This window comes from Pongo pygmaeus, chromosome 20, assembly GCF_028885625.2.
Source record: "Pongo pygmaeus isolate AG05252 chromosome 20, NHGRI_mPonPyg2-v2.0_pri, whole genome shotgun sequence".
Taxonomy (NCBI): Eukaryota; Metazoa; Chordata; class Mammalia; order Primates; family Hominidae; genus Pongo; species Pongo pygmaeus.
Genome location: NC_072393.2, coordinates 1,166,267 through 1,194,183, shown reverse-complemented (window position 1 = coordinate 1,194,183; position 27,917 = coordinate 1,166,267). Strand labels below are relative to the sequence as shown.

Below are 27,917 nucleotides of genomic sequence, written 5' to 3'. Positions count from 1 at the left end.
TCCGCCGCGTTTCAGACCTTTCCCAGGCTCTGGAAGGGTGGGCACAGGCCAAGACCAAGGAGGGAAAAAACGGACACAAAGTGGTTTCTAATCCAAACGCACTTCTCTTTATTCAAACCAGGGTCAAACTGGTCAATGGGAAACGCCCTGAAGCCACGTGCCTGGGGAGAAAGGCTTCCTACTCGGTTCGGTTCAGCGCTGCGTGGGATCCACGCGGCTGGCTGTGCGCAACCCCCACAGTTCACCTCAGACACTACCAAGCAGGTCAGTCGACAAAAGCAAGGAATTAAACAAAAAACAGAAACACACTCAGTAGATTTCTTCTTGAAGCTCCCAGAGTTTCTGGACCACCAAGTCCCAACCCCCAAAGCCAGGAGCGAGGGGACTAACAGCGCACCCCCCTCCACCAGTGCCGACGGAAACCCTGTTTTAAATTAAAAAATAAGCCAGTATACATCGTAGAAAATTTCTCTTAAAAATCTCACAATTTGTAAATGTATATTTTTTCTTTAACATAAAAGTTTACAATATACCGTAAAACAAAAGGCTCAGGAAAATAATTTCCAAAAAAAAGGAAGAAAAAGAAACCTGAAGTTTTGAATTAAAGCTGAAGACATTTTTTTTAAACCCTGTTGTTGAACCAGTGACTTTTTTTTATTGTGCTGATGGGTTAGAGAAAGAAATATTTAAAAACCTCAGTCCAGACGACACCCACAGCCGCTCCAAAAGCCTCACGCCCTCCCCCCGCCCCCCCAAGGTTGAGTCGCTACTTTGCCGCCACATTTGTGATTGTCACGAGTTCACAAGTTTGGAATCCTGGGTCTGGGCCGTGCAGACATCGCGGCGCCGCGGGCTAGCGTCGGTAGGGGTGGAACCCTTGCACGTTGTGGTTCTGCCCTCGTCCAAAGCCGCTGCCACCGGCGGGGGGGCCCCCCGACCCTGGCACGGAGGGACCCCCGTAGGAAGGAGGCTGCTGGCTGGGGTCCGAGAAGCCCTGTCCAAAGCCACTCAAGTCCTGCCCGTAACCTGCTGGGGGAGAGAGTCCTGTGAGCTCAGGGAGGTCCCCGGGCGGCTGGCACTACCATCGAGCGAGGCCACCTGGACACAGTTCCGCTGAGCCTGCCTTGAATCCACAGGCCCCACAGGGTGGGGGTGGGGCCCTTCTGAGGCCAGCACCTGGGCCAGGGAGAGGACCCCGGGCATGTTCTCTCCCTCAAAAACATGTGAGCAGGGGCACACACAGAGAAAAGCGGCTTCTAGAGCCCTCCATGGCCCACATAACCTCACCGCTTCCCTGTTCAATCCCGAAGACGTGGTTGGGGGTGGGGGGGTGAGGGGAGGTGGAGAAGCCTCGGGGCTTGGAGACACACATGGCCCGAGGCACAGCGGACCGGTCTTCTAGAAAGCTGGCTCTCGGAGTTTCAGAAAACCCCTGACGGGCCCTTGCGGAGATACAGGGCCTGCCCTTCCATCGCAGACCAGACCCCACGTTGTCCTTCCTGTCAGGGCACGTCCATCGGTGGCACGCGTCAAGGAAGGGTTTCTGGGCCCAACCTGACTGCCCCAGTGACACCACTGGCTGAGGGGCCAGCACACCCTGCAGCCTGTCCGGCCCACACAGCCGACCTCAGGAGCGTGGACAGCGGTGTCTTCACAAGGACAGAGCTGCTCAGGCTGCTCCCCACCCCGCTGCACACCTTGCAGGAAGCCCCTCCCACGACCTCTGGGTTCCCAGTCGGGTGCACGTGGGCACAGGTGGGCGTGGGCTCTCTCTGGGGGATCCTGGGCCCGCTGAAGGCTTGTGGCCAATGTCTTGGCACCGGCAAGGGCCCCTTCCCAGAGGGCACCGCCAGCGTCCACCCCCGCCCGGGACGGCAGAGGAAGCCACGTCCACCTCCCGGTGCAGGCGGGTGGGAGGACCCTGGAGAAGGAGGCGGCACCTACCTAGGCCACATCACTGCTCAGCCTGACCATAAGACTGTAAACAAAGTGTGGGCCGCAGCCCGGCGGGGCCGGAGAATAGGAACCCAGGCCTGGCAAGAGACGAGACCGGGGTGACCAACCCAAGCAGCCACCACCAAGAGCAGCGGCTGACACACGCCACGCCCCAACTGGGCGCCTCACGCCCCCCTGCCAGTCGCAGACACGCCAGGGTTTGGTGGTGAGTGGGTCAAGAACCCACACATGCGGCAACCTCGGCCCAAGGCCTGGGCGTGGGGGCAGGGGAACCAGAGCCATGCGAGGTGGGTGGGCGGGCACCTCGGCCAAACACAGCTCCCACGCCCCGGCCTCCACCAGGCCTAAAGGAAGCGTGTTCACAGGCACCCCAGAAGCCCATGGCCACCTGGAGACAGGTGCCCCATGTTCTCAAACCCTGCTTGTGAATGACCCCTGGTGCTGGAGTCGCTGACCGTGGTTGGAGCCCTGCCCACTGAGACCACTGCGTTGGTCCTGAGCAAGGCTGCTGTGACTCCCGGCTCGGTGCAGGGCGAGAACTAGACACGCAGACCTTGACCCATGCTGACCCCGCCCCCCACAAGCTCCTGCCCGGGAAGCACATGCGCTGCCTGCAGATCACGTCCAGGCAGACCCAAGGCACGACAGCCATCCAGTCCAGGGAGAAGCCCACATCCAGGCCACGCCTGCTACAGGACCCAGCTTCTGCCCCAAGCGGGGTCTGGACCCAGCGGGAAGCTGATGACGCCAGAAACTGGAACCCACCAAGGGGCCAGTGCACCCGGGACCCACACCAAGGGCCTCAACCTTGAGACAGTGATCACAGCCGCCTGGGACTCACTTCCCTCGACCCAGTCGCCACTCAGGTTCCCACACATGCAGGCCCTGCAACACCTGCTGTGCGACGAATGCTCTGCTGCGACAAGACTCCCACACTCCCTTCTGCCGGGCTCGAGTTGCCACGAGGTCTCTCCAACAACCCCCGCACCCCCCTCTCCTCCCTCTCCCCTTTCCCACCAGGTAAACGCTGGGGGGCATCCAGCAGGGGAGGAAGCAGAAGTAGTCAGGCCGTGCCCAGGGTCCTGGGGCCAGCGGGGACGCGGCATGGCAGGAGACCACTTACCATACTGACCATAGGGGAAGTCTGGCTGAGCTGTTGGGGGCTTGCTCATGTCCGGGGCGGCCTGAGACGGAGGCGGTGGGAAAGCCAGAGGTGCTGCCCCGGGAGTGGCCGGTGGAGGAGGAACCCCCGGAGGGGCAAACTGATCTGGCGGTGGAGGTGGAGGCCCATAGCCAAAACCTGCAGAGACACAAGAGGGCAAGGCACAAGACACGTTGTGCAGCTGGGGGCAGACCAGCAGGAGACCCACGCCCAGCCCAGCAGGAGCTGCCCAGATGGGACTGCCACCCAAACCCACAGAACGCCCAGGCCTTGTGGACATCCACACAATGGACCACAGAGCCACGGTCCCGGGCTGCTCCCCCCAGGAAAAAACACGCTCCTGGGAGCGTGGCGGGATGCTCAGCTGCAGCAGGGCTGCCTCGTTCCTCACGGAGCAGCCGCCAGGTGGGCCTCAGACAAGAACTCAAGGAGCAAGTAACCCCACAGCAAAATTGCTCTTTCAGAAGGACAAAAACCTGCCACCATGCCCAGTCCCCATGTTTAGGAAGCTGCCAGCACAGGCAAGGGCGCATCCTGACGTGCTTGGAAGGGACTGCCATGCTGGAGGTGCTGCCGCCCTTGCCCTCTGTTGCTGGGTATCAGGCGGGCCAAGGTTCCACCCAGCTCCCCTCCTGTCAGTCATCTGGCCCACAGGCCTCTGTGTGCAGAGCCTGATCCAGGCCAGGGATGGACCTGCCTGCTGCTGTGCCACGGCCACGTGGAGCCTCCAAACACCCGAGATGGGACTAGCTGACACTGTGGTATGCCCCAACTGTGAAACACCCCCAGGGCCCAGGGCCCGCAGGTGAAATCAGATCACGATGCCGTTCCTGCTGGCTGCGTGCTGTGAGGTGCAATCCCTGGCTAGGCAGGTAAGGGATGCAAGGCTCCCAGAAAGGACACCCCACGTATGGCCCATGTCCCTTCTTCTCTACTGGAGGGTGCCAAGACCTCACCCTGGGGGCCCCGTCTAAAATTCTGGATGCGCTGAGGTCAGAAGTTCGAGACCAGCCTGACCAACATAGTGAAACCTGTTCTCTACTAAAAATACAAAATTAGCCAGGCATGGGGGCGGACACCTGTAATCCCAGCTACTCAGGATGCTGAGGCAGGAGAATCGCTTGAACCCGGGAGGCAGACGTTGTAGTGAGCCAAGATCGGGGCACTGCACTCAAGCCTGGGCAACAAAAGTGAAACTCCATCTCAAAAAAATAAATAAAATAGTCCGGGCGCGGTGGCTCACGCCTGTAATCCCAGCACTTTGGGAGGCCGAGGCAGGCGGATCACGAGGTCAGGAGATCGAGACCATCCTGGCTAACACGGTGAAACCCCGTCTCTATTAAAAATACAAAAAATTAGCCAGGCATGATGGTGGGCGCCTGTAGTCCCAGCTACTCGGGAGACTGAGGCAGGAGAATGGCATGAACCCAGGAGGCGGAGCTTGCAGTGAGCCAAGATGGCGCCACTGCACTCTAGCCTGGGCGACAGAGTGAGACTCCATCTCAAAAAAACCATAAATAAATAAATAAGTAAATAAATAAATAAAATAAAATAAAACCCTGGGTGTGTCAGCTAATCTTACACTCAGCTTTTCAATTACAACTGACGTGTACAGGAAAATTAGTTAAGAATTAGAACCTGTGAGGCCAGGCGCGGTGGCTCACGCCTGTAATCCCAGCACTTTGGGAGGCCGAGACGGGCGCATCACAAGGTCAGGAGAGCTGTAATCCCAGCTACTCGGGAGGCTGAGGCAGGAGAATGGCATGAACCTGGGAGGCGGAGCTTGCTGTGAGCCGCGATTGCGCCACTGCACTCCAGCCTGGGCTACAGAGTGAAACTCCGTCTCAAAAAAAAAGAATTAGAGCTTGTGCCCCCTCAAACAAATGCCCCCTAATCCTGAAGTACGAGGCGAAGACACGAAGTCCAGGCTCTGTCTCCTGAGGAGCCTGTGAGGACTGGTCGGGCCCAGACATTCCTGCCATGAGCTCTCCAACCGGGCCGCCCTTTAGCCTAACCAGCGAGGCCACAGGCGACGGAGCCCATCTGCAGGTGAAGGGCCTGGTGGCAGGTGACCTGCTCGCCAGCCGGCACCCCACCTGTGGCTTTCCCTGTGGCTGAGACCGGACGTGTAACACAAGACTCCCCATCACCCCCGCCCACCGCCTGGCGTCTCCGGAGCAGGCGGGGGGCCCTCCCACAAGGCCCCCTAGACTTACTGAACTGTGGTGGGGCACCATAGCCCTGAGGGAAGCCCTGGGGAGGGGGAAAGCCTCCAGGAGGGGTGGACACGATGTAGGAGGTGAACGGTGGGGGTGGTGGGGGGGCTCCTCTTCCTGCAGGCGGCGGTCCATAGCCACCTGAAACACACAGTACGGGGTGATGGACAGAGAGCGCTGGACGACACAGCCTGGCCACAGTTAGACCCAGGCCTGCCAGGGGCCCTAGCAGGCCCCTCACCCTCTCTTCCTCTCCAGCACTCAGGACACAGGAACCAGGCTTTGCCGGCTGCCCCAGGACACCTGGCGAGTCAGCCTGCCATGTGACTTCTGTCCCCGCCTTTGCTCTATAAACAAGGACTTACCAATCGCCTGTCCTGCCGGCACCCACATTCCTAGATAAGAGAACAGAAGAGGAGGTTGGCGCCATGTCCACCCAGCTGTCCGACGCAGAGAAGGAGCCGCAGAGCATGGACGTCAAGGGCTGGGACCAACCCCAGAGCCTCCTGTGCTTAGAGCCTGTTCGTCCTGAGGGCAGAGCCCCCTGAACCCTGAGCAGAGAGGCACTCCCAACCCCTTGTAGAACAGGCCTTAAAGCCACTCTCCTCTGTGCCCTGCCAGGTGGCGGGCACTGTGTCTGCTGACTGGGGCACGGGTGACCTCCCGGCTCCACCTGAGGACCCCAGAGAAACCTGAGACTTCTAAGCCTCGAAAGGGCAGGGACAGTCCCCACAGCACCTCCGAGTTTCCAAGGGAGGCTCCAGAGAAAAAGGTTTTAGACGAGGTGCAGGGAAGCCACAGTCTCGGGACCCGGACGAGGCACATCTGGAACCCTGACCCACAACTCAGGTCGGGCTGCGGCCAAGCCCAGGGGTTCCGTGGCTGCTGGAAGCTCCGAGGACGGCAGGCTGGCCACAACATGGGCCTAACCACAGAGGGCCCACGGTACTGCAGAGGGAACGGCAGATGGCAAGGATCCAAAGCCTGCCGGGTCCTCAAGCCCCCCGGGGGCAGCACTCCGATTCTGAGCTCAGCTTGGCAATGCCAGCCCTCTCAGGGTTTCATGCTCACACCCGCCGTGGCACACGGTCGCGAGGTGCAGACGCTCACTGCAGCTCGTCCCGGTGACAATGAGTCCCAGGCCCCAGACAGGCACCTGAGCCGTGGCCACCCCACTACTGAGGAGGCTGCGGGTGCTGCCCGGGAGCTGGCTCTCGGCCGGCACCTCGCGGGGGCTCAAGGACACTGTGCTGCGCCAGCTCTGCGAACCGCGGCTCTGTGGGTGCACAGCAGAGGTGGGGAGGCCGCAGCGACAGCAGAGCCCAGGATGCCCGGGCCGAGTCTGAGAAGGGGGACATTCCCGTGGGTGCCTCTGCGTCAGCCTTACCTTGCGGGCCATATCCTTGCTGCCACGTGGGCGGGGGCTGGCCTGCCCAGCCATTGGCAGCGTTGGGCACAACCCGGCTCCCCCACTGGCTGGCACCTGGCTGTCCCGGCGCTTGGCTCTTGCTGTCCCGAGGCTCAGCTCGTTTAACTTCCACCTAAACAAACCGAGCTCTGGTTTAGGGCGAGGCTGCGGGTCCCAGCACCCCCTTCCCTTCAGACACACCCTCGGGTAACTTACGACTACACTTAGCATCTTACGACTTAAGACTAAATACTTAACTATAAACCTTATTTAGGCCAGTAGCATTTTTTTCTTAAAAAATTCTTTTGTGTTGAATTTTTTTGTTTAAAAAATGTTTCTCAGGTACAACAGATGCAACTGTAAGACACACAGAGCCCGCCCGCTGCGGGGCAGCAGGACTGAGCCCAGAGCCCTCGGGGGTTTCGTGCGTGATGAAGGGTCTTTCACTCAAGTAAAATGGCAGCGTCCTCCTTCCTCTTGAAAACATGGGGACAAAAAGGGACCAGGATATTCCCAGCAATCGGCATCCTCATCACCCTCTGGACTGCTTGGAGCCCACCCACCTGTGCTTTTAACTCATACCTGAGAAACACGGTTGGTGTTTTACTTAGATTTTTTAATTTAAAATGTCTAATGGAAGATAAAGACTTACCTTCCCCAGGCTAACGCTTAAAGAATCTCAATTAACTCAAAAATAATGTCAGAGGGAATGGATGTGATAAGAGAATCTTACATTACATCTAACAAAAAAAAGGAACAAACATGCAATAAAATGGACATTTGGATCAGTAAGCAATCTTCATACTGTGTTCGCTCAGCAGCCCGGGGCCCTTCCTCTCTAGACGTGTCAGGAGCCACAGCCTTCTCAGGAGGAGGGTGTGGGGCCGGGGACAATGGATGGAGCAGGCCTGACCTACTTATTCTAGGCGCAGTGGCTGACCTTCCTTTAATGCCTGCTTGAAAATATGGGTGGACTAACAACAGAAAGATCCCCCAATTCCGGGGCTGCCTCAGCATTTGAGAATCCTGAATTTGTCTTACTTTTCTGATAAATTGTAATGAGAACAGAGACAATGGATCCACCTGGAGTCAGCCTTGGGGTCTCAGTCTGGAGAGCTGCACATCCTGAGTTCAGAATCCCTCAGTTCTGCCTGTTAGAGAACAGACCGCAGCAGCCGCAGAGGAACAAAGCCCCCACCTGCCCAGTGCCCCAAGGACCGGCCTATGATGGGAACAGGATCCGTTAGCTCAAGGCAATGCGACAGCAGGACCAAGGGACCCATTTCAAAGAACTCAAATGAGCGAGTCTTCACACACCCTCCTCAGGGGACTGCGGTTCCTGCTTACAAAGCAGAGCCGTCCTTGTGCTTAAAAAAAAAAAAAAAAAATTCTTTCACCCTTTTCTACCTGAATGCAGCAATGCAGTCGCCTGGCATGGAGGGTTAACTACCGCCTGGGACCAAACACTCTACTAACGGAAAACCCCCATGAGGGGCTGGCGACGACGCCAAGTGCCGGTCCAGCCAACCAGTGAAGGCCGGCGCCGGGCAAGCTGGACTCCAACAACTGTCTGGCTTGGAAGGCGAGACCCACGCTGAGGTCGCCCAGCTCAGGAGCTCGCGCAGAACACAGTCATGGCTGGGGGGACCCAGGGGCTGCCCAGGGACGGCAGCAGGTGTGTGCACTGTACAGAGCTCTTTCTGCCCCATATATCAAGACCATGCTTTCCCCAAATTGTCACTGTCGTAGTCCCTCAAAACACTGAGCGCAGACTCCTTGAACCCCTAGGGGCTTGTACTGTCGCGCACCCATGCAGCCTGCATGCTAATTTTAAACTACAAGCTGCACTGAATATCAGAACAAGGATTGTGTCTCCTGTTTTAGTTGGGTTCAAATGGAATTAATGAAGTCTGCAACCATATCTAAGCCACGTGTATACAAAAATAACTACACATGCTACCGCTTTCAAAAAGGTTCTGCTGTCGAGACCTCTGGCTGGGGTAGAGGGCGGGGGCAGGAGATGATGAGCGCGACGCTCCCTCCAGGACATTTTAATTGAAAAAACAACCACGGCCTTGTCAGAAGGGCTAAGCGTCTTCTTCTGTTAACGGGAGACGCTGCCACACCAAGGAGGCCGGGTCAGAATCCCACTGGGTGTGTGAGGCGGCCTGGCAGAGCCAGCAGAGCTCCTTGGTTTGAAAGGACCAAGACAGGAATCCTGCAAAAACCTGGACCCCTAAGCTTTTGCTAACTGCAAGAAATTCCACACTGTAGAATTTCTACCAGTTATTTATTTCAGAGTCCACTTCTCAAGAACCTCCAAGGGTCCAGGTAAAACAAGGATTTAGGGACCCCTTTCTGACACACACCTTCCAAGGGCTGGCCTGGGGGTTGGGGGGGTGGCCTCCTGTCCCTCTCATCTCCGGGGGTAACACAGTATGAAGATGACACAACCAGAGGTCACTTGACTGCATGGTGCTGAGTACTACCGAGAGCATGTGGCTGGTGCCGGAGTTCCACAGTAAGTGACCCAATTCAAACAACCAGTCCTTCATGATGTTTCCACTGTGCTTTCGATTTTAAGCGGAACCTCGGCTCTCAAAGGTCCCTTGCTGATCACATTACAGGTCAGTGTCAGACAATGGGGATTTGCAGACATCTGAAGGAGTGGTCGTGGAAACCAAGCCTGAGGCAACGCTGCGGTTTCACTGGAGCCAGCCCCAACACCGCCACAGCCTCCCAGCCCCAGCCCCTACCCGCCCAGTCCCAGGTCACCCAGAGTGAGGGGCTCCAGGAGCAAAGCTGGGAGACGCCCACCCCACAGGAAGGATGCTCGGGAAGGATGGGACCCTCCTCACGTCTACAGACCCAGGCCCACCTCACGTAGCGAAGGTTCACAGGACGAACTCGCCCGACCCTTTCCGTGAAGGAATGTTCCTTTCCAGTGAAACCCCTAAGTTGCCTAAGACTTGGTTTGGTCTTAAGGTAAAATAAAACTACAACTACACACTTTTTTGCCCATGATGTCGTGAAAATGCATGTTGACAGCCTGGTCCACTGATTGTTCGTCCTCGAAAGTAATAAATCCAAAACCTAGCCAACGACGAAGAGTGAATCAAGGTAGCAGGGTGTTGTGACACAAAACAGGATGATGAACAGTATTAGGGACGGGCCGAGGGATCGACCTTGGGTTTCAGCTAAGCTGTGTGTGGGGCGCTGCAGGCCGTGGGGCAGCTGCCTCCCTCCCCAGGAGCCGCCACTTGACTGGACACGGAGTGGACAGACGGTGACGTCCGCACTCCCGATGACGGCTCCGCTGACTGAGGCCTGAGTCAAGCCTCCGCCCCAGACACCCGGGGCTGGGGCTCCGTGTCACGAACAGATTTGGAACAAGGAGCACATCTTAGAAAGCAGCAGCGGAGACAGTGGAACAGTAAGGGCCTCCATCGCTACTGGTAGACAAAGCGCCCCCCGGGGGAGGGTCAGAGGCGCATGCTGGAATATTCTGGCTCTCGCCTATGGAGAGATTGCCAGTGAACCCTGCAGGCCGGGGGCCCGCGTGGAACGCGCCACCTCAGTCAGGGGTGTGCACCGTGGATGTGTGTCTGCTTCTCTGAAACCCAGGATTCTCCCCCTTGGCTTGCAATTTGCTTTGCAGCTAGTGCTGACAGCAGCCATATATCGTTCTAAAGCGTTAACAGATACAGTATCTATCATAGCTGGTGCCTCACTAGGCTTACGCAACACCGTTGGGTAAGCCCAAGGAGTCCTAGGAGAGGTCATATCGTAGGCATATATGCATATTCTATACAGGTAGATAAACAATGCACAAAGATACAGGCCACAACGGGTTCCAGCAGGTCAGACTCTGCTGTCAGCAGCAAGAGCGAGATGCACCATGGGATCAAAACAGAAAATTTTAAAGGCAAAAAAAATTTAGCATTTCCCAAACACGAGAGTGGCAGTATAAACGAAGTTTAGTGGGTCTGGGGTGGGCGCGGCCCCCGGCTAACGGGGCGGGTCTCCTCCTCTAGGCGCAGGAGTGCGCTGGGCTCTCCAGGCCTCCCCGGCTAGGTGGAGCGTGACACCGCAAAGCACACTGTCCTCCCGAGGCGGGGCCCAGGCGGCACTAGCCCCTCCCCAGATGGAAGTGCCCGGCAGACAGCTGCCCAAGACCTCACAGAACAAAGACGGACGTGGGAAGAGCTGAGACCGGGCTGAACGTGGGCCGCCCGCGCCAGAGGCACAGGGTGCGTGACAAAGCACCACACAGCAGGGGACAGCGCAACACGGGCGTGAGGCGTGAATGAGCGCGGCAGAGAAGGGCCGTGGGGGTGGGAATAGGCAACGGCCCCTGGAAGGAGCAGCCCACCGTGGGGCCTCTCAAGCTGAAGAGACAGGGGCCGAGGCTGCTGTAGCTGGGACCAGGCAGAAACAGGACAAGCAAAACTGGGGGCGGGGAAAGATGGAAATAGGGCAGAAAGGGCAACTCAGACTGTGAGGGGACAAAGGTCACTGTGGTTCAGGAGCCTCCCACCATCCTGAGCACACGTGTGCACCTGAGCGTGACTGTGCACGCAGTGTCTGCAACCAGACGGAGGAGGAGGAGGAGGAGGAGGAGGAGGAGGAGGAGGAGGAGGAGGGACCAGGAGGGCAAGGCACACAGCGAGAGGAGCGCGGGATGGAGAAGACCTGAGGGGAGTGAGAGGCGAACAAGGCAGCGGCTGGAGCGGGCGGGCCGAGGGCAGACGTGGGAGGGCCAAGCAGGGACCCGCACAAACACTGTGTGCCCGAGACACAGGTGGGGTCCCCGACAGGGACATGGCCATGACCTTCAGTCAGTGGAGAGGAAGAGGGAGGAGGTGGCGGGGAGGGGGACACAGACCAGTCTCAGAAGATGCAGAAAGGCCAAGGGAAGGGGACACGCTCTCTGGGAGGACCCGCTAAGCAGCGCCGCGGCGTCTCTCTGGCCCCTCCACTCGCCTGACACCCAAGGGACACTTTCAAAGCACAACAGCTAAGGACATGTGGCCACGTGCTGGCCCCGAAGTGCTCTGTACACCACTGTGGACTCAGTGACACTCGCCACGTCCCGTCCACACGGGACAGGACAGGACGCGAGGAGAAGGGGCGCCAGCTCCGGGCAGCCAGAGGGGGACCGGGAGGATCTAGAAGCAACCCTCAGATTCCCGCGCACTCAAGTTTCCCAAGATCAGAGGCAGTATTGGAACACAGCATCGGTGATGAAACAACGTATTTAGAAGTAGACATTTTCGCAAACTGCAGGAGTGTCTGAAACCACAGGGCTCGCCTGGTCCGGGCACAGTGCAAGAGGCGCTGGGTCCTGGGGGAGGCGCCCTGAGCGCTGTCTAGGAATGCGGCTGTCAAGAGGCGACATCACCACTGAGGAAGCGGGACAGAAACACCTGAAACTTCGTTTACACCCCACTGGAGCAAAGCCGCTCCCTCCTCTGACTGCGGGACTGGCCTGTACCTGTGTGATATAATTTAGCACCTGGAGAAGAGAAATCTAAAGAGATATCGTTAATCACACACAATTCACAGAGAGAAAAGGAAAAACAGCTTACTTAACATCACTGTACTTTACTATGAAACACTTAAGTACGTCACTAAGCATGTATGTCTAAATTAAGTTACGACTAAGACTTAACAGCGTAACCGACATGGAGGAGGAGCGCTCCTAACCGTGGGGAGGGAGGTTCAAATGGCAAACTATGCTCCAGCATGGCGGGCATGCTGCGGCGCCACCTGGCGCTCAGGGCTGCCCCGACTGACCTGGGCCGGTGGTGCGGGGGCGGCACAGACGCGGCGGGCAGACCCAGGCTGCAGATCTGCTCACGTGGCCGGCCAAAAGCAGCTGATGAACCAAAACCATGCGGGCGGGCGGGCGGGACAGACAGCAGCAGCCACGGAAAAGGGGCACAGAAACTGGGCGCCCATCGTCCCAGCTCCACAAACCAGCATGGATGGGCGTGCAGGAAGCTGAGGGAAAATGAGGGGAGGCCCTGAGGTGACTCCTCACCCCTCCTCCCACCTGCCCTGCTGACTTCAGAGATGGGAGAAAACCGAAAAAAAAAAAAAAAAGAAAAAAAGAAAAAAAAGAAAAGAAAAGGAAAGAAAAAAAAAAAAAAAAAAAAGCATGGGATGGATCACGGAAAGTCCAAGCTCCACACCGAGCCAGCTGACCCAGCTGACGACACGAAATGAGACCGGCCACACTGGGAGGACTGGACGAGGGTGAAGGAAGGTCAAATGCAGAAGGACCACACTCTTCCGGACAGTGAAAAACAGAAGCCAGGCCGAGACTCATGACAAGTCGTAAAAACTTCAAAAGAACGAGCCAAAAAACAATGTGTGACGTCTGACCTCGGGAAGCACAGACAGGCTGAATGGGGTGCACATGAGGAGGAGCCCACGTTTTAGTCATTTGTCTCCAAATCGTCCTTTCCTGAGGCTGTTTGCTACAGCCGCCACCTGTGTGTGCCTGGCGGGTGAGATAGTTTGCCATCTGAGGGAGGAGCAGGGAGAAGGCCGAGGACAAACTAGATCTGCCCTTACCTCGGGGCCTCTGCTTCTCGGCATCATAGATCATGACTACCTCCGTGACCTGGAAGGAGAGAGTGGCGTCAGCCCGGGCACCAGGGCCAGCGCCGCGGGTGCTCTTCCGAGGGCACAGCCTGTTCCTACGAACCCAAACTCTTAGCATAGGGCGCGCCCTCCTTGAGCGGGGGAGGTGCACGGGCAACGACTGCTCCGTGGGGCTGCTGTCTGAGGAAGGCGGGAGCCCCAACACTCCCAGGGCCAGACGCAGGCAGGGAGAAGCAGCTCCAGGGCAGGCGTCTGGATACCCGCCTCCGGGCTGCCCATGGCCCTGCTCATGTGTGTGCTGAGGGACATGAAGGGCCAACAATGCCGACCACGCACCCTAGCAGGGGACGTGGGAGCCAGGAGACCCCACAGAAGCCCTTCCCACCCAAACACGGGAAGCAAAGGGCACACTCGGCCCTCACTCAAAGTGGCAGGGCAGCCACACACAGCTCCTCTGCAGACCCTGCTCTTCCAGGCCCTGCTCAGGGACTCTCATTCCTGGCCCAGGCCCGTGGCACCCTCAGGTACCACCTGATGAACGTGCGCAGTACTCAGGCACGCAGGGCTGTCCTGCTGGCGGGGCTCAGCGTGTGACCTGCGGGGCACGGCGTGAGTCCCAGCAGGACCTTGGGGTGACCACACGCCCCTGCCTCAGGTGACTGGGAGGGTTCCCCACCGGCCCCCTCCGGCTGTCCCAGCTCCCTCTGGCACCAGGCTCAACTGAGCTCGGGCATTTTCCCACCTGCCCACTGGAAAGTCAGCTCTGTGGGGCTGGCTCGCCCAGGCCACACTGAACCCCGTTTCCGTGTAACTGCCCTTCTCTGACACTTGACCCCACGGTGTTCACAATGGAATCGGGCGGCCGCCCTGAAGGCTGTCACGCTGGTTCGCGGCCCAACTACCCTACTGGGACATGAAATGGCCATGAAGGCAAAGGCTGGGCTTTCCGTCTTTTCGGAGGGCGCAGGCGTCGGGCAAATACGAGACAGCGAGCTCCCAGCCTGAAAGGCCCAAGCACCTGTGGCTCCGCCACTTCAGCCCCAAGAAGGCCCAGGACTGAGCAGAAGCGGCTCTGTCCCAACAGTGCTGCTGGGGTGGGGAGAAACTCACCACTCCGAACTTCTTGAAGTATTCCCTGAGCTCTGTCTCACCACAATTGTGAGGAATCCCACCGACAAATATCTTATTTGATTTACTGTTATCGCTCCTGGGTCCTTTCTGCTGTTGAAGAAGGGAAGGACAGTTAGTTCACGCGGGAACCCTCCAAACCCTCCCGCGAGTTGCATAGGATGTAAAGGCCAATCCGCGCTGGTTTTAAGAGTCAGCTGAAAGCCAGAGCAGAACACTCCACAAGCCTGCTAAGTCCAAAGACACTGGGCTCTGCTGAGACGCTTTCTCATTTTTCTAGAGAGACCCAAGGAGACAGGGATTTAGCATTTTTGCAGGGCTGAATTTCAGCTAAACTGACACACAGCACAGTGCATGCCTTGCCTTCAGTTATTCTGAATCACAACCACTACAAAGTGGAAAAGTGCTCCAGTGCGAAGGCAGGGACTTTAGGATGGCAGGGGAAAGGCAGCAGCGACGATGAAATGAGCAGAGATGAAGCTGGATTTCAGGCTGTAGTTCTCCAGCAGGTGACAACGATGACTACGGAAACCTCCAGCAGCTCAAGAGCTGCGTGAAACACTGGCCCAAAACACACAGCCCCTTCTGCCAGCCTCCCACTGGCGAGGGCGCCTGCTCCTGGACACCACTTCCCGGGGCCTCGTCGCTCACTGGGCGGCCAGAGCCAGGAGTCTCGGGTCCAGCTCCTGGGCTGCCCTTGGGGCTGGGGCTGCTCTCCTCCTGCCCCCACCCACCAACCGTCCTTTTTTTTTTTTTTTCCTATCCAAGGCTATCATATTTTAAGTTGTTCCAACTGCTTTGAATTAAGAGACTATAAACCTTTGGGGGTGAGTGCTTGCTGCCGTGACAGTCGGGATGGTTTCATGAGTGTGTGCGTGGGGTGAGTGCTCGCTGCCGTGACGGTCGGGATGGTTTCACAAGTGTGTGCGTGGGGTGAGTGCTCACTGCCGTGACCGTAGGGATGGTTTCACGAGTGTGTGCGGGGGGGTGAGTGCTCGCTGCCGTGACTGTAGGGATGGTTTCACGAGTGTGTGCGTGGGTCAGAATCCATCAAGTGGCGCAGTTTAACTACGTGCCCATTATATCTTAATAAAAGCTAGAGAGACATTAATTAATAACCAGATGGAATATGAACCTTGGATTCCAGTCTGAAAAAACCAGCTATGAGAGACACTTGTGAAACAATTCTGGAGCTGGGAACACGGCCTCGACACAGATGACACGGGATTCCCTGCAGCCGCTTTCCAGCCTGCTGACGGTGGGTGCGTGCGAGAGGTGGCCGTCATTTTAGGAGACACACCCTCCGGTCCTTAGGAATGGTGTATGTGGACAGAGATGGATGTAAATACATATAGACACATTTGGCAAAATAATAATTGATAAATCTAGATGGTATATTTAGATATTCTTTGTGTCATTCTTCTAATTTTTCTGTAGTTAAAAAGTTTCCCAATAAAAAGTTAAAAAAAAAAAAAAAAGAACTGTTCCAAGAGTTCTGAAGCCTGCAGTAGACGGGATTCTGCTAGAAATGCAGATTCTCGGGCCCCGCCCTGCTGCCCACACTGTGGAGAGGCTGGCACCCGGTGCCTCAGCAGGCCTCCAAGTCTGCACTGTCCAGCACGTTCTATGGGGCTAAGAGCTTTTCCACCTGCACTGCCCCACCAGGCTCCTGGTGCCGGTGTGAGAACTGCAGGGCTGGAGGAAAGTGAGGTGTGAGTGGTGGTGAGACCCAAATGCCAAGGAGACCCCATGCCAGGACAGTGCCCTGTCGGCCAGGCAAGCACCAGGGCCGCAGGTCAGAGAACCCAAGTTGCCGCGTCAGGGGATCTCAAGTGGAGCAGTAAAGTGGCCAGCACGAGCTGACACGGCCCGGCCCAGCCCCAGCAGTGGAAGGATAGCCCACCTCTGAGGAGGGCCAGGCAGTGGGAGGGGCAGGCCTGGCACAGAGGACACACAGGGCACAGAGGAAACATGACTGGCTCCTGATAATCAATGGCATGAGCTGTCATTTTTTTTTTTCCTTAAGATAGATTAGTAAGAATTTTCTTGGCTGTAAAACACTCACGGCACTGATAAATCTGGGTGATCCTCAGCTGCTCGAGTGTCAACCTACAAGACCTGTGTCCCTCTCAATCTTAATGAGCGACAACAGCAGATCGAAGACATGTATTTCCTTTCCATGTGGAGTGGAGAACACACAAGGAAGCTGCCCAGCCCAGCCCCTTACCCATCCTTCCTTTGGCCGTGTTCTCTCTGGCTGCATCCCCCGGGGAGGAGGCCGCCCAGCCCAGCCCCTTACCCATCCTTCCTTCGGCCGTGTTCTCTCTGGCTGCATCCCCCGGGGTGTGCATGGCTTGGGGTCGATCTGTAGGAAATTTCAAATCAGCTGGTTGTGAATAATAAGAGGCTGTTTCTCTAGGAAAGAGGGTGTCAGCACAACAGCAGCCACAGCACAGCAGCCGGGCCCGCCCCGCCCCGCCCCACCAGCTCCATTTACCCTGTATCCTCCTGCAATATCCAGCCTCAGCACCAAGGCTTAATCCTTCCCAATCAACCCCACATTCAAACAAGCTCTAACGCAAACATCGGTCGGAGTCCAGGAAAAAATGAAGCAGAGGAAGGACAAGGGAGACAGAGAGTGGGTGTGAGCTCCCAGAAGGGCACTTACGTTTCGGCCGTCTAGCGTGTGCGGTCTGCTGGCCAGCACCGTCCCCACACAGTTTGGGTCTTTAAATTTGACAAACCCAAAGCCTCGAGACTGGTTGGTGGTTTTATCTTTCATGATAACACAATCTACGACTTCTCCATATTGGGAAAAGTAGCTGCGCAGAGTCTCTGCTCAGAAATCGGGAAGAAAACACAAACACACAGGGCCAGAGCATTAGGCACGTGCCTGGCAGTGCTGCCGGCACGCACACTCCTCCAGTCCACCAGCCACGCACCGAGCAATGCTGCACTGGGGGTGGGGGGGTGTACGGGAAGTGCTGGGGAATTCTGCCCAACACACACTTGAGGTCCTCACGTAAATCAGGGGCTGCCAGTGAGCACAGCAGTGGCCAGCAATGACAACCTGACTTTGTGGGCATCCAGGAAGGCAACGTTTAAGGCAAGGCAAACATGACAACTCTGAATGGTGGCAGTGGCCAAGGAGCGCCAACTTTGCTACACACTCTTTCCTCCTATTCTGAACTCAGTAACAGCCTGGCCATCCCCGAGCCCTCTGCACTTCCAGACAACAGCTGTCTGCCTCCACAAGCCACCTCAGCCCGGAGCTAGGAACCTGCAGCCTGAAGTCTTCCCTGTAACTTGGGATGGAAATACCAAATTAACAGTCTCAGAGCAAATACACACTTATTCTGTCCCCTGCCCAGAAATCAGAACAACGTCAAAAGGACTTTAAAACATCCAAGACAGTAGCAAGAGGCGGGCAGACACAACTTGAAGGCCAAGGTCCTAGAGCCCCGTCTGCAGTACCCACCTGACACCCCTTCCCCACCTACCTTGGGTCGTGCTCCAGTCAAGACCGCCCACGAAGAGCTTCCTGCAATTCAATGAGAAAACATTCAGGATCAAGACAGCGCTCGCCTTAGAAATGCCCCCATCCGAGCCAAGCTGAGGTCTTAATTCAAACCACAGAAGCAGTTTACGCGAACGTGCTTGTGCGTGTGACGGCACACAAAGCTCACAGCGATGGCGAGTCAGCCTCGCCCATGCTGTCTGCAGACACGAAAGATGATCCCAAGCCTTGCCAAGGGGAGAGGACCGTGCCACAGAGCCACACGCCGACCTCAAGTGCAGCGGGCGATGAGTTCCTGCGACAGGCCAGTGGTGACGGCACCACACTCACCTGCGCTGCTGCCAAGCGGGACACAGGCTCGCTTTCCTACAACTTTTGCAAGTATTTTATAATCAGGAAAAAGAAGGTAGAAGTCTAGATCTGAAATGATGCACAGTAAACTAGAAGCCTATGCCACACGGCCTTGAATTACAGCCTGGGGCGGGGGTGGGAGGACACAGACAGAAGCCGCCCAATGAGCCTGCACTCACGAACAAACGAGGGGCCCACAGATGAAGGTGAAGGCCCTGAAGCTCCAGTCTCAGCACTGGCCCCACTGACAAACCCGCGCCACCCCCACTCTGGGGCTGTCTCTTATTGGCAGATGAGAAGGACCTGAAATTCAGTCTCAGCACTGGCACTTCCTACCTGCCCCCCACCAAAGACCCACGCCACCCCCGTCCTGGGGCTGTCTCTTCCGGGCAGATTAGTTGGAGCTCTCCCAAGGCGTCCGCCATCGACCCTGCAGCGATGCCCAAGGGCCCACCCACCTTTCTACCTCACTGCCGCTCCAGGTGGCCCCAGGGTCCTTGGCTGTTCCAACTCCCAATGGGTACCGTGCCACCTTGCATCAGCCATGGCACCCACTGGGCATGTCTGAGACACATGGGCCACAAGGCTTACCCAGGCACGGGGCCTTAGATGTCATTCAAGCTTCCCCCAAGCCCAGGAGGCAGGGAAGAGGTGGTTCTATCGGCGACTCTCCCATCCTGCCTGCTTTCCCTGGGAAAGAGGACATGCATTCAGAAATGAAGTCCCTGAGCTGAATCTCAGCTGTGACTCAGTGCCAGCACCATCATCACCCTTGGTCTCCAGAGAGCAAAACACCGTGCAGGCCAAAGCTCCCACCCGAGCCGCAAGAATCCCGCCAGCCTCACTGAAAGCACCATTCCCACGCGGGGCCCCGTATCCCTGACGGCCAACCACACCACCCTTGGCTTCGGCTTTCAGCAAAAATGTCGCTGGCAGGTTGAACACATTACTGCCCCAACAGCAGTCGGGAGCAACGTGCTCCTCCCTGCTCCTGCCAGCTCTCCAGGAGAGACCCCTGCAAGGTGGCTGGCACACTCATCACCTCTCATCAGCCACCACCTGGGGCCTGCGCACTCAGACCCCGCGAGTCAGCCCCTGGTGAAGTGTCTGCCACAGCCAACCGCCAGGAGCTTGTCCCTGTTCCTTCTTTTTTCCCTAAGAAAGGCTAATTTAAATTTAGTGTGTGAAAAACAAAGCATGTTCCCACCACAGGAAAGGCACCCACTGCCGTCTTCAAAATGTCAACAAGCAACCCCCCAGCCCCGTTCTTCGGTGGGGAGGGCTGCGGAGGGAAGAATTAGAGGCGGGGTGTGCCAGCCGCCCCGTGCTTCCTGACCCTTAGAGACGGGATCTGAAAAGGCAAATTTTAGGGAAACCATGCTGATCACACAACAGCAACAGGCTTAGGTTGAGGCCTCATTAACTTAAAATCCTGCGTCTCCCACGCACCCTCCGCAATCAGGCCAGGGAGCGTTGAGGTCAGGCCTAGAGACAGTGGGAGGAGCGAGGCCTCCGCGTGCCTCACTCTCCATAGGCTGAGTCAGGGCCAGCCCCGCCCACATCCCTGCCAGCAGGGCCCGGCACCCAGCAGGAGCCAGCAGCAGCCCCCACCCCATGAAGGAAGGGCCACCAAGGCTGGCTGGAACTGACCGGAAAAATGCTCATTTACACAATCCTTTGGAATTAAAGTTCAAGCATTCTCAAAAAAAAAAAAAAAAGAAACAAAAAAACAAAAACACACACACACACAAAACCCTGAAAACCAAACCAAACCCAAGTCACTTGAAGAAACAGCAGCCTCTAGTTAGCACTGCACCCACCAAACAGCCAGGTAACAGGCAGGTGTCCTCCAAGCAGCCCAGTCCCCCCTCCACCCCCACCTCGCTGGCAGAAGGAACTCGTCAGACCAGTCCAGTTTCGGTCCTCATTTAAATTTCAAAAACTGTGTATTAAGGGGGAAGGGCTAGAAACACACAGCTGAGAAACCTGAAACAGGGCCGGGGGTTAGATAACCTGGCATCAGTACTGTCTTTCTCAGCTGGGCGCAGATCACGCCTGTAATCACAGCATTACGGGAGGCCAGGACTTCAAGACCAGCCTGGGCAACAAAACGACACTCCAGGTGGTGGCGGTCACCTGTAGTCCCAGCTACTTGGTAGGCTGAGGCAGAAGGATTGTTTGAGTCGAGGTCGAGGCTGCAGTGAGCCGTGATTGTGTCATTGCACTCCAGCCGGGGTGACACAGATCTCATCTCTTAAATAAAATAAAATAAAAAATACTCTTAAATAAAAATTTAAAAAATAATAAATAAATACTTTCTCAATTTTTTTTTTTGAAAAATTGTCTCGCTGTGTTGCCCAGGCTGGAGCGTAGTGGCGCGATCTCGGCTCACTGCAACCTCCGCCTCCCGGGTTCAAGCGATTCTCCTGCCTCAGCCTCCCGAGTAGCTGGGACTACAGGTGCCCGCCAGCTCATTTTTGTATTTGTAGTAGAGACGGGGTTTCACCATATTGGCCAGGATGGTCTTGATCTCTTGACCTCATGATCCACCAGCCTCGGCCTCTCAAAGTGCTGGGATGACAGGCGCGAGCCGCTGCTCCTGGCCACTTTCTCAATTTTGATCACTGTGCTGTGTTCATGTGAGAGAATGTCATTGTTCTTGGGAAACAACAGATATCTCAGTGTCCACATGAAGGGGACTGCATTGGTCTCCAGCTACTCTCAAATATTTCAGTAGAAACACACACAGTGGGGACGGGTACAGTGGCTCACGCCTGTAATCCCAGCACTTTGCAAGGCTGAGGTGGGCGTATCACCTGAGGTCAGGAGTTCGAGACCAGCCCGGCCAACACGGCAAAACCCCATCTCTACTAAAAATAAAAAAATTAGCTGGGCTCGGTGGCGCGCACCTGTAATCCCAGCCACTCGGGAGGCTGAGGGACGGGTACTGCTTGAACCCGGGAGGCGGAGGTTGCATTGAGCCAAGATCACGCCACTGCACTCCAGCCTGGGCGACAGAGTGAGGGTCCATCTAAACACACAGACACACACACAGACACACAGACACACAGACACACACACACACACACACACACACACACACACACACACACTTCACTGGGGGTGGGGCAAGAGGCACCACGTGCCAAAGGGTAAAAGGTCAGCCAATAGTGAGTCTGGCAGGGCCAAGAGGATATGGGAATTTTTGTAATTTTCCTGTAAGTCAGAAGTTATATATACAGTTATGGTATAAAAGACTTTCATTAGTGAGAACAAGATAGAATTTAAGTTTCTTTTGAAATAAGTCTCATTACTTATGAAACCTGAGACAGCAACAGATAGCTTTCGTTTCACATAGCTGTGTCTCGAACTCCTCACCTCAGGTGATCCGCCCGCCTCGACCTTCCAAAGTGCTGGGATTACAGGCATGAGGCACCGTGCCCAGCCACACTGTGTGTTTCTATTGAAATATTTGAGAGTAGCTTCTAACGCTAAAGCTTCCTGTGTCCATGTTTCTTTTACTACTGCTCAGGAGCCACCGGCTAACACCTTCTCCCTGGTCTACAGACGGAAGCCTCCAGGAAGTCCCAGAAGGCAGGGTCATCTCCTCAGTGGCAGGGACTGCCTCCAGGACCCTGGCACAAAGTCCCTACTTCTGAGTCTCAGGATGTTTTAATCAATAAAATAAGAAAGCTCCTGGCTGCCAACCTCACCAGGTTGTGAGTGAGAAACCGGCACCCCAGAAACATGCAGGGCCCTGGGCAGGCACCTCCCAGACACTGTCCATCAACTGCCCAGGCAGCAAAACCAACTCTCACACAAGTAAACGTCAGAGTCCAGGGAGCCGGGCGCAGGCAGAGGCCAACAGGAGGAGCTGCTGGCTCTCATGGGCTTGCTATGGGGCTGGCGGTCCGCTTGTCCTCAGCTCCAGGCTTGCTCAGCCTGTACCTGGGCTGGCAGCGTGTGGACCGAGGACGTTAACGGGGCAAGGCAACACTGGCCTACGCAGATGAAGGGGTCAGCGAGCAATGTGGCTCCTGCACTCTGTCTCTGAAGAGGCCCTGCCTCTGAGGGGCCCGCTGGGTGGGAGAGTCATCACCCAGCTGATGGCATCTCCGACACTGGAAGTCGTGGCTCCTACAGACCTCACACCCCACAAATCCAAAAGGGGTGTTCTCGTCAGTGGGGGAGGCGTAGGACGAGCTCCACTTCTTCCCTTGCAACCTGGAGTCCGGTGTGCAGTCTGCCCACCGAAGGTCATGATGAACATCTCCAGGATCTGCAAGCCTGGCACCCGGGACCTGCAGCTCGACACCTGGCAGGTGCTCAATCCACGGTGGCCGGCGCAGCCACCCTCTTCTGCCTGTTAAAGCAAAAGCCGTTTTGGATGGCAACCTCACTTGCTGCGTGCCATTAGGATGGCTGTGCGGTATGTATGCGTAAAGTCCATCTGCAGAGGCTTCCTCTGGCCTAGGCTGACCACAAAGAGCCCTGACCTCCTGGCAGCACCAGAGCGGGCTTCAAAAACCAACGGCCAGCCTGGCCATTCGGGGCCAGCAGCCTCAACGGGGGCAGTTGGTAGGCGACCTTTCCCTTCCTGCTGGGCCGGGAGACCAAGCCAGGAGGAGCCTGCCTCCCCACAGACCCCACCTGGCTCCAGGCTCCGCCAGTCACACTCAGCTCAGTGCACAATCTCAAGAGGCAGAAGTCCAGGCCCAGTGGCGGCTGATGTGTGGGGAGCCCTTCTCTTCTTCCAGAGCATCAGGAAGAGCCTCTAGGGACTTTCCTGCCCCTAAGACCAGGTGGGAACCAGGCCCACGTCACCCACTGCCTCAGGCCAGTGAGCCCAGCCCCACCCTCCACAGCCTGGACTCCCTCTCACCAGCAGGGTAAGATGCCCTCCCCCAGCCCACGCCTGCAGGGTGTGGGGTCCACAGAACACAGGAGCAGTCCGTGAACTGGAACGCACTGCTGTGTGCTGAAGGAGCCCCTAAATGCCCACATCCTGGGTGCTAACTGTGGTCACCCTCATCCTCTCCCTGCCAGCCCCGCCCTCCCAGGCAGACCAGTGTCCTCCTTGGCAACGCCTGGAGCCAAGCTGGAAGCTCAGCCCATAAGCATCTTGTCGAATGAGTGGCCTCTGCCAAAAGCCCGTCACAGCTCTCAGGGATTCTGACATCGTGACACGGTGTCACGGGGACCAGGCCTGGATGGGAAAAGGCCTCAGTCCACAGAAGACAGCACAACCTCAGATTGACGGGTCACACCATGCACACAGCCGCCCAACCAGGAGCGCCCTCTGTGCGGGGCGGGCAGTGGAGGAGTGTGGACTCCTAGCTCCGGCTCCTCCACTCCCTGGGGTGACCCCGGGCGCATCCCTCAACTCCTCTGTGCCTCCGTCTCTCTGGCAAAGCCAAGGGTTAGAGCCAAGGCTACAAGCACAGCTGGGCACGCTGCGTGCTGCTGCTAGCTGTGGGCCACTGGGGAGCTGCTGTGTGAAGGGCAAGCACCAGGGTCCATGCCGCTGCCTTTCTAGACACCCGCCTGCTCCAGACCATCGGAGCCAAGGCGAGCCAGTCAGGAGCACATCCAATCTCACGGCCCATTCACAGGAATCAAAGGAGCCGACACAGGACAAGCCATAAACCACAAGGAGCAGCTGCCCCCAGCGCAGGGGAAACCAGGCCAAAAGCACAGATGCTCCCAGACAGTGGCTCTCCCCCCAGCAGGACACTGGGTGATGTCTGGGGACATTTGTGGTTGTCACGACTGGGGGTACTCCTGACCCGGAGTAAGTGGAGGCCAAAGATGCTGCCCAGCACCCTGCAGTGCCCACAGTGCCCCAGAGTGATCCAGGCCAGAGTGCTGACAGACCCCAGGAGACCTGCCTCAGAATAACCCCAAATGCACCAAGAGAGCCCCAGAAAGGCCGGCACGGCCCCATGAGGTTCCCTATCACTCCCCACACTGCAACAGCCTCCCCCAGATCACGGCCCTTTCTGGCCTGACCAACAGTCTTGCCAAGTGCCTCGTGCTCACTCTGCACAGGTACAAGTGGTCACGGCCTCTAGGGGCCCAGCCAGGAGCCCCACTCAGGATGTCTCCTTCCGCGGCCACCCAATAAACCCAGAGACCTGCCGTGGGCCTGGCTCTGAGCTGCATGGCCCCCAGCCACAGTCTTGGGTACCCTTGAAGCTGCCCAGAGGCGGCTTTCTCCTCTCTCCGCTGAGTCCTTCCTCCCTCTATGACTTTCCTACTGTATTTCCAGGTGTCCCCGTCTTACCATTCCCCAGTGTACCAAATAAAATCTTCCATAAACCTCTCTCTCCAGTTCCATGACCGCGTGCCTCCTTGGAGGCCAGCAGAACACAACGGCCCGGGCGCTCGAGGTGACCCCTCTGAGCCTCTGTCCTCTCCCCAGTAAGCTGGGCATGGGCCCTACCCCTGACACCTGGCCTACCACCCAGGTGCCCAGCACCCAGCAGCTACTCAACAGGATGCGGCGACCCTGGCCGCACTGTGTCAGTTTCCCAGAATCCAAGTCACAGGCGCTCAACCCAGACTTTAAGATGACTTCACAAGGCCAGGGAGGGCACACTGGAGACTCAGGCCTTCCTGATCGCCTGTGCTCTGAGCGCTCCAGGCCACCTGCTGGTACCAACCCTCTAACCCTCCTGACAGGTCAGTGCCTGTCCCCCACCCTTCGCAAGAGGACCAGGACAGGCTCCGCTCCCAAATGAGGACACTATCCATCACATCCACCATGTAGGGTCCACATGCCAAATCCACCGTGGTCCAGACAGGGACTCCCCACACCCCCACCACACATATGCGCTTCCTCCTGCACGCAGCCCCCCTCAAGCTGACTGAAGTCGGTGTGCATAAGGCATCCGTTATCACCGGCAGGCCTCAGCTGACTTTCATCCCCCATCAGGCTTTACGTGGACTTCTAAGCCGGCACAGGGACCCTCGAAACTTGGGATGACTTCTCAGACTCAAAAGCAGAGCTTCCCCCAAGGATGGCTCCCTAACCCACCTTCCCAGGTGTGGATTCCCAGGGCAGCAGCTGGACGGCCACAAGTGTCCCAGAATAGGGGGCTCCCAAGCTGCAAGTCTCCTGAGGCGTTGACCTCGCACCCATGCATGCTCCAGGCCCAGCCCTCCAAGCGGGGTCCGGCGGGATCTCCTGCCTCCTCCATGGCAGTGAGCAGTGAGGGCTCTGCATCAGGAAGAGGCAGCTCCTCAGGCTGCCGAGCCCCCCAAGTGGGTAAGGGACACCGCATACCCATGGCGTCCTGAGAGTCGCCATCTACTGCAGAGAGGGCCTGCTTCCATCCAAGTTCAGCACCCTCCCGCGTGGCACCCACCACACATGCAGGGGACCTGCCAGGAGGGCGCTTCACAGGGTCACAAGCACTTCACTCACACAACAACTCCACACGGCAAGGAGGTCAGAGTAGACCGTGGACTCCGCATAGAATGAAAGCCGGTCTCCCACTCGAGGGGCAGCTGTGGCAACACTTCTTGCCCAAGGAGTCTGACTTAGAAAGCAGTGGACACTCCTGGCAGCCGGGGAGGAGAACAGGGTCCATGCACTCCAGTCCTCCTCCACGCAGCCCGTGGCGTCCAGGTGGCCTCCGAGCCTACCTATGCTGTGGGTGGGACCCCTCCAGACCCAGGCTGGGACCCCAGCTGCCCCACTTCCCAGGGGTGTCCATGCAGGGAGGGAAGGGACAAGAGCCCTCACCTCTCTCCAGCCTCCTCACGGCCACGGCTTGGGAGGAGCGGGCCCACGTTCGCCCGCGGCTTGAATGGACCTAACCCAGGTACCCCATCTGGGAGCCCTTTCCCTGCCTCACCCCAGCGTCGATGGCTCCATCCCCCGTGGCCGGTGGACTCCCTGCTCAGGCCCATCCCTGCAACGTGTCCCACACAGGCACACGGACCCTGCCAAGTCAAAGTGCCTGGAGAGGACTCACAGCACGGGCGAGGCAGGGGCTAAGTGCTTTCATCCTGGTTCTCCAACGGAAGGTGCTCTTTTGTTTTGTCTGGGGAGGGGGAGAACCCACAAAAGGCATTTCCCATCCACAAGTGTGACCTGTAGCTGGTGCGAGAGGGGCCTGCCAAGGCGACCCTCTAGCAGCAACCGCTCCTGCACTAGCCAAGCCCAGCGCTGAGAACACAGGGCGTTGCTCAAAGCTAAGGGCACCGAGAAATTTTCACCAGACCACTAGGAAACCCAACCCAGACTGTTTTGCCGGAAAAATGCAACTCTAAAACAACATCGCTGCTGCAAGAGCCGCTCCTACCAAAGAATGGAGCCGAGCCCCGGGCCACAGCGAAATGAGGTTTCCCGGCCCCGCGGGGTCCGGAGCAGATCAGGCTCCTATGGGAGGGGACGCCTCGGCTCAGCAAAGATCCGCGGGCCCGTCGCCGCCTCGGAAGCGCTGACTCTCCCTTCCGCAGCTCAAGCCCACCCCCGGCGGGGAGGCGCTGAGGCAACGTAAACACAGCAGGCCCCGGCTGACCCGAGCCCCCCGGGCCCTAGGTTTGCGAACCCCTCCCGACCTTACCACTTCGGAGGAGTGGGATGGGAGCGGGGAGCCCGGACCCCCGAGTGGGATAAGTTGGGCGGTGGCAGAACCGGAACCCTCGGCTCGGCTCGCCACGTGCGCCGCCCGCCAAGTTTGGGCGCGCGCTGGGGGCGCCCCGGACCACCCCCCACGCCACAGTTCGGGGTCCCCCTGACCAAGAAGCCGGGAGGCGGCGGCGAGGGCGCCCTGGACTCCCCGCAGACTCCCTCAGGTTCTCATTCGGGGTCCCCCAGGCCAGGAAACCTACAGGCGGCAACTGGGGCGCCCCAGACCCCCCCAAGTTCCCGTTCGGGGCCGCCACAGCCGGGAAGCGGCGGCGGGGGCCCCCGAACCCCTCTGGCTCCCGTTCAGGGTCCCTCAGGACGCGCAGTCGGGAAGCGGCGGCAGGGGTGCCCCAGGACACCCCCCCCAGGTTGCCGCTCGGGGTTCCCCCGACCAGGAAGTCTGGAGGCGGCGGCGAGGCCCCCCGGACCCCTCAGGCTCTCCTTCAGGGTCCCCCAGGACGGGAAGCCGGGAAGCGGCGGCGGGGGCGCCAGGACCCCCCCAGACCCCGGGCACCCGTCCAGGGCCCCCGGCGCGAAGCCGCGGCGAGTCCGGGTCCCGAGTCCGCCCCCGGCCGGCGTGACCTTGACGGGGCGGCCCCGGGGGGCGGCGTCTGAGGCCGGGCGGCGGGGAGCGGCGGGCCGGGCTCGGGGCGGAGACGCAGGCCCGCGCCGCTCGTCCTCACCCGATCTCGTCGGCGCCCGAGTTGTTCATGGCGGCGGCGGCAGCGACGCTCGGCGCTCCTGGGCCTCCTCGCTCGCTCCCGCCTCCGGAAGGTCACCCGCTCCGTCGCCCTCCCCACAGCCGCGGCCCGGATCTGCGCAACGGCGGCGGCGGCGGCGGCGGCGGCGGCAGCGGCGGCTGCCTCCTCCCCTCGGCGCCAACGGTCACCGCGCGTCCCCGCGCCGCCGCGCCGCCGCCCCTGCGCACGCCC

The 27,917-nt window shown here is 58.1% G+C and overlaps 1 protein-coding gene and 1 long non-coding RNA gene across 21 annotated transcripts; both read right to left on the bottom strand.

Moving 5' to 3' along the window:
- Positions 1–84: 84 nt before the first annotated feature.
- On the bottom strand, positions 85–27,917 carry DAZAP1 (DAZ associated protein 1). 20 transcript variants are annotated; one of them, XM_063657421.1, is made up of 13 exons: positions 27,669–27,912; positions 17,980–18,020; positions 17,148–17,314; positions 16,707–16,844; positions 14,462–14,572; positions 13,322–13,370; positions 9,753–9,835; positions 6,722–6,875; positions 5,700–5,729; positions 5,335–5,475; positions 3,080–3,256; positions 1,945–2,033; positions 902–1,026 (listed from the first exon to the last, which is right to left on the bottom strand). In XM_063657421.1, exons 1-12 carry the CDS (start codon positions 27,695–27,697, stop codon positions 1,945–1,947), a joined length of 1,209 nt encoding a protein of 402 aa, XP_063513491.1. In that variant the 5' UTR covers positions 27,698–27,912; the 3' UTR covers positions 902–1,026. The 20 variants fall into 20 exon arrangements, with proteins under 20 accessions (XP_063513485.1, XP_063513486.1, XP_063513484.1 ...); XM_063657422.1 differs by having other exon boundaries at positions 14,462–14,569; positions 16,779–16,844; positions 27,669–27,911; XM_054465357.2 differs by having other exon boundaries at positions 16,779–16,844; positions 27,669–27,909.
- Positions 19,044–27,621, bottom strand: LOC134738805 (uncharacterized). Its single transcript, XR_010124866.1, has 4 exons — positions 25,774–27,621; positions 25,384–25,566; positions 21,726–22,710; positions 19,044–20,600 (listed from the first exon to the last, which is right to left on the bottom strand). It is a non-coding gene; the product is annotated as an uncharacterized LOC134738805 (long non-coding RNA).